Source organism: Phalaenopsis equestris, unplaced genomic scaffold (assembly GCF_001263595.1).
Source record: "Phalaenopsis equestris unplaced genomic scaffold, ASM126359v1 Scaffold000469, whole genome shotgun sequence".
In the NCBI taxonomy this organism is placed as follows: Eukaryota; Viridiplantae; Streptophyta; class Magnoliopsida; order Asparagales; family Orchidaceae; genus Phalaenopsis; species Phalaenopsis equestris.
Genome location: NW_018164910.1, coordinates 577092 through 583074, shown reverse-complemented (window position 1 = coordinate 583074; position 5983 = coordinate 577092). Strand labels below are relative to the sequence as shown.

The 5983-nt window shown below is 34.5% G+C and overlaps 1 protein-coding gene across 1 annotated transcript in view; it reads right to left on the bottom strand.

Annotated features, from left to right (window-relative positions):
* Positions 1-4786, bottom strand: part of LOC110027961 (superoxide dismutase [Mn], mitochondrial-like) — an 18415-nt gene extending 13629 nt beyond the window's left edge. Inside the window, exons 1-4 of the mRNA XM_020729629.1 lie at positions 4406-4786; positions 427-473; positions 226-351; positions 46-102 (exon numbers count right to left, since the gene is read on the bottom strand). Coding sequence (XP_020585288.1) covers positions 46-102; positions 226-351; positions 427-473; positions 4406-4721 — 546 coding nt within the window. The 5' untranslated portion in view covers positions 4722-4786. The remainder of the gene's footprint in view (positions 1-45; positions 103-225; positions 352-426; positions 474-4405) is intronic.
* Positions 4787-5983: the final 1197 nt, after the last annotated feature.

Sequence of the window (5983 nt, the reverse complement as noted above, 5' to 3'; positions counted from 1 at the left end):
TTTAGGAAGTTTTATATATGCATAATAAATAATTTCTGAAATTACCTGATTTGCAGTGGTTTCGACTCTAAGTTTCTTTGCCTCCTTATCCAAAGCTAGCCACTGTTGATTACCAAAGATTATGAGGATCAACTTGAAAATCTAAAAACTTTGAGACAAATAAAGCAAAAAGAAAGCTTAGCTACCTGTAGACTAAAAACCAAGAAAGCAAGCAGAAAAACTCACCACCCACCCAGAGCCTTGCAGAGCAGCGCCTTCTGCATTTATTTTCTTAATAAGATTCTCCAAGGAGCCAAAGTCTTGATCAATGGCCCAGCCAAGCGTACTGTGGGGAGGCTCACCACCTCCTTCCTGGAAAAAATTGTTCTTGTCAGCTAATGTACGGATAAAACATGGAAGTTTAAAAATGAATAAAAAATAATTTACCGTTGTAGGCTTAAGATTATTCCAAAATATAGAGTGATTGACATGGCCTGAAAGCACAAAGAAAAGATTCATTTTTAAAAAATAGTGAATATAAAAATCTTGCACGCTCTTAAAATCTCAAAGCAAAAGTACAAATTGAGAGAAGAAAGTACATCTATCTTCATAATCGCAAAAAAAAAAAACATACATACAAAAATTGATTGATTTGGCTAATTTCAGTTTCATTTACGAGTTTTATCACCTGCACTAATATGCACTCCGGGAAAAAAAAAAACGTGTGTTTAACTCTTTCTTTCTATTTTATTATATAGAGAACTTATACTGACTTGAAAACAAATACTGAAAAGAGTGGTGGTAAAGTGGAACCAAAAAAAAACAATTAAGATGCTTATTTAATTGTTAACCCGAGGCCTGTGAAACATTATAAAATCTATCAAGAAAATTTCATCTGATAAAGTTTGGTATGTATTTTAAATGGAAACCATGAAAACAAACAGTAGACGAAAAATCTCCTATCAAAAGCACTCACTACCCTATTGTTCTAAATTAAATGACGACTACATCAGTCACTGAACCACCTTCGGCCACATCGCTACCAAGTTTCACTTCTCTTGTGAATCCTTGATTGACTCAGCTCAAGTAAGGACAGCTTGAACAAGAATAACTGATTCAATAAATGCAGTTAAGCCTTTATATTCTCCCCACTGGTTGAAAAAATCAACGGTTCCATGTCTCAAGGCCCGTTAAGTTTTTAACAGCATCATAAATCTTCACCTCCTCAGTCTTATCCGGATAACTTGGAACAGCTTTTTTATCCTCAGTCTTATCCGGATAACTTGGAACAGCTTTTTTATGTGACGTTGTAAAAATTTTAACAAAAAAATATGAAAACAAATAGGAGAAGAAAAATAAAAGATTCTTCATGTTTTACTACCGGTAAAATGAATACTTTTGTCTGAGTAGAAATCAGCAGAAAAGATTGTACACTCAGTAATTTTATATTAATCATAACAAAAACTGACAAGTAGAAAATATTATATTGACCATAACAAAAACTGAAAAGTAGATAATATTAATTCATCAAAAAAGCATATGGCTTGGGATCTGATTAATGGAAAACTTACCATGAGTTGCTCATCAAAAGGATAAATTGAAGGCCAGATCACAAAAGAAGTAAAGAACGAAGCTTTAAAAATGGCCGGAAATATCATTCAAAGTCAAGGCTTTAAGCACAACATTCAAGCACAAATACATAACTTGGAGGCCTAAACTATTTTAAAACATTAGAAAATGCAATAGTTGGCATTGCTATGTTGTTACTAAAGAACAATTTGGTTCAGTGTTATTAAGATGCAAGTTTTATCTCACAAATATTTTTGGTCAGCGTAATTGTGTTAGAATATGTTAGTATTAACTAATACTGTTACTGTCTTGATTTGATATTACTTGGTGTATCAACTATATTGTTAGTGTATATGGGGGTAACCTTACCAGGTAACATTTAGAAATCACCTAATTAGGATTCAAATGTTATTTACACATTTGTTGTGTAAAATGATGAAAAAAGCAAACACCTAACATCAAATAGCAACACAAAATCATGTTGCAAATGTCAATAAAACACAAACAGACATAAATATTGAATCCAAATGATTTCTACTAATAGAAATCAGCAGAAAATTTTGTACACTCGCTAATTTTATATTAATCATACATAAAATAATTGATTGATTCCTAGTAGTTGTTTATTAACAGGAGTCCTTAAAGATATTTGCTCCAACAATCTTGTAGAAAACTATAAGATATTTAGAAGAGAGCATATAAATGAGATTATCTACAAATACACCGAGCACAAAATGATAATTTTCCAATTTGATCAAAGCTTGCATTTTTTTCAGTAGTAATATGGATTTTATTTGTATTGTTTTACTTGTAGTTTAAATACCATATGAAAGTATAATTTAGAAATTCTTGTAATGTATAAACAGAAGATAAAGGTCATTAAAATATCTATATTATATTTTACGCCAACCAACTGCAGAGATGCAAATCAATCTACATGGAAGAAAACCTTGAGCCTACTAATGATGTTGCAGCACAATGACAAAAAAAATTATGACCTTCACAATTCTATCCAAGAAAAAGGTTTCAATTTTCCGTACATCTTAATAAGTGACAAAATCATCAGGAAATTAACGAGTAGAGAAAATAAAATCGGCAAAAGTATTTAATATGGAATTTCAAACCATATTATCTAATGTTCTGAATAAACATCTACTCGATTTATACAAGAATAACAAGGTTCAATAAGAAAAAATAGATCAAAAATTCTATCTCAAACAAGACACTCTTTGATGGAGTTAATTGATACACCAACTCTTACCACTGTTAATAACATTTTTAGGAATTGTTTGCTTGTAATATGTAACAATCTGAATTCTCATCCATCATGATAAAGTTCACTTTATCCCATTGGCCTCACAGTTTTGCCCCCTTGATGTAACTTCCCATGAGGCGCATCCCAAGTGTGCTTCTACAAGAGCACACATAACTTTAGAGCTTCTAATGAAATTTCAATTTTTATACCAAAATGAGCCTCAATGTTTAAGAGTTTAGCTTCATTGTACTCAAGGGGTCTCACAATTCTACCCATTTAAGTAACTGATATTCTCATCAATTATTTTAACCTAGAATCATCCACCAGACATATAAAATTCTAGAGGTCGCCCACCATATAGCACTTTGTCCAATCTAAATTTCAATAGATGACTATCATGGTGTAGCACTTTCTTTTGTATGACACTTGACATTTGTAACAGCCCAAACTCTCATCCATCAAGATTTTATCCACTTTAGCTTAATGGCCTCACATTTTTTGTCCCATCGGTGTACTTTCCAGGGAGGTCACCCACCTCATGAGGGCTTCCATATGACGCTTAACTTTAGAGTTTTTTATGAAATTCCAATGTTACACCAAAAGAAGCCTTGATATTTAAGAGTTAAGCTTCCTTTTGCTTGAGGAATTTCACAAAATAAACAACCAAGATTTAACCAAAAATTTTGCTAAATCTTTCTAAATACTTTTTTTAACCCAAAATCATATTACCTTCTTAAAACTCAATTTCAACCCGGTTTAGGCTCTATCCCAAGTTTAGTAAATCCAAGAAGTACAACTTAAGAAATTTACACCACTTCTCCGTACAGTTCCTCTTCTTCTTCTTCAATTAAATCCCAAATTTTAAAAATATCTGCCATAAATTTTTCTATGATTAAATCATAGCTAACATCTATCATGTAAAACATTTTTTTTTTAATTCAACAGGTACCAGATTTATTGAAGCTGCGCTTACAAGCTCAGTCACCCCTAATTGTTTGTAGACTCGTAAGCGGTGTTTGGTATGCTATTTGTAGGCGAATTTACGTATGACTTTAATGTAAACCTGCCTGCCGGCGAATTTACGTATGACTTTAACGTAAACCTGCCAAACACGAATTCAATGCATTTAAATCCCGTCGTCGGCTAACTCCAGAATTTTTTGTGGCGTGGTGGTAATCCCTTATTTATTAAATCCGAACTCGAGGTGGATTTAAGAAAATACTTCCTTCATGTATTAAATCCTGAAAACAAATGTCAATCATTTGTTATTGATTTAACTGGATTTAACCTAAATAATACCAAGCACAATTTTGGATTTAACATGACTAGATTTACTAAATCCGTAATTATCGGATTTAGTTAATCCTACTTAACTTAAATCCAAGAGGAGGCCAAACACCCCCTTAGGGTAACATTTTTCAAGTGATCAAGTGATCAAGTGATATTTACCCTTTCCCTTTACCAAAATACCAAAAATAACTTATATTACAATCCTTCAAAAAATATATATAACTTGCTAGCATGAAAGCAGAAAAAACATTCATATATACTAAATCTCAATTTCCATAATCAGACAGAGTACAAATCTTGAAATGGACAGACCTCCACCATTAAATTTGATAGCACTCTGCAGATGGACGACCTTGGAAGAGTCCCCCTTGTTCACGGCTTCCTCGAGCTGCTCGAGCGCTTTGTTGTAGTTTGTGATGTATGTTTGATGGTGCTTCTGGTGGTGAATCTGCATGATCTCGGCGCTGATGGCCGGTTCGAGTGCACTGTAGTCGTAAGGCAAATCAGGAAGCGTGAATGTTTGCAGAGCTCGAGATTGTCGGTGCCCTAATCCTCCCACCGCCATGGATTTTCCCACACTGGACCAAAACCCTAGGGTTTTCCTCGAGGCAGAAGCTCGGAGCGCCATGATCTCAGAGGTGCCGTATTCCCTGGACAGACCGGCTCGGATATAAAAAGAGTAAGCGTTGCTATGAAATGTGAGAGTTATGAAAGTAATATATTTTAGGAAGTTTTATAGGCAATTCTTAATTATTTCCATATGTAACACTAGAACTTTAATTCATATCTATATGTTATTTCATCTAAACATAAAAAAAAGTATATTCTAACTTTTAAAAGTTAAAATACTAATATTTTTATGTAATACGAACTTTGTGTTTGTGTCTATCAAAATGAGTCACGTGAATCTCGAAGATATATCACGACCCGCGAAAGAAGACAAGATGACATTGTGCCCCCTCCCCATAGACAATTTGATATTTCATGTCTAGCCGACGTGCTCTCATAGATCGAGAGGAAAGTGTTTCCCAGACTGATGGAACACGACCACATTTCTATAAATCAATTTATAGGCATGAATCTCGTGTGGGTAAGTCATGCCCTCTTTTTCTAGCCTGATCGGATGAGCGAAGCGAATTATTTTGCCCTGAGACAATTTGCTGAAACTTTCCACCCAACATGAATAGGAATAAACTTTCAACAAATAATAAAATTGATAGTTTGCACTGGCAGCCAAAAGAAGCCTGGATGTTATGGGCTCTAAGCTTTGTCGGGTATAACATTCTTCTGGCGGGAGTTCATGTAATTAGCTAAAACAACCCCACTATGTCTACGTACACTAGAGGTACATTATGCAGGCATGAATCTCGTGTGGCTAAGTTATGCCCTCTTTTTCTAGCCTGATCGGATAAGCGAAGCGAATTATTTTGCCCTGAGACAATTGGCCGAAACTTTCCACCCAACATGAATAGGAATAAACTCTCAACAAATAATAAAATTGATAGTTTGCACTGGGCCCCCAACAAATAGCCTCCCTGCCAAAAGAAGCCAGCTTGTTATGGGCTCCAAGCTTTGTTGGGCATAACGACCTTCTGGCGGGAGTCCTAAAGGCTCCCAGCCTAATATTCATGTAATTAGCTAAAACAACCCCACTATGTCTACGTACACTAAAGGTACTTTATGTAATTATACATCCCCTCACTCCTATGGATAGGAGTAAATTCCATAAATAAAAGTTACGTAAATTAACTATTTCATACTGTATTTTTGCTCTCCCCCCCCCCCCAAAGCACTATATTCCTTATGTGTGTGTCTCAAACAATTTTGGATTTAATATCTTGAAAGATGGACGTAAAGTCATGTTATCGACAAGGAGAGAAGCACAACAAT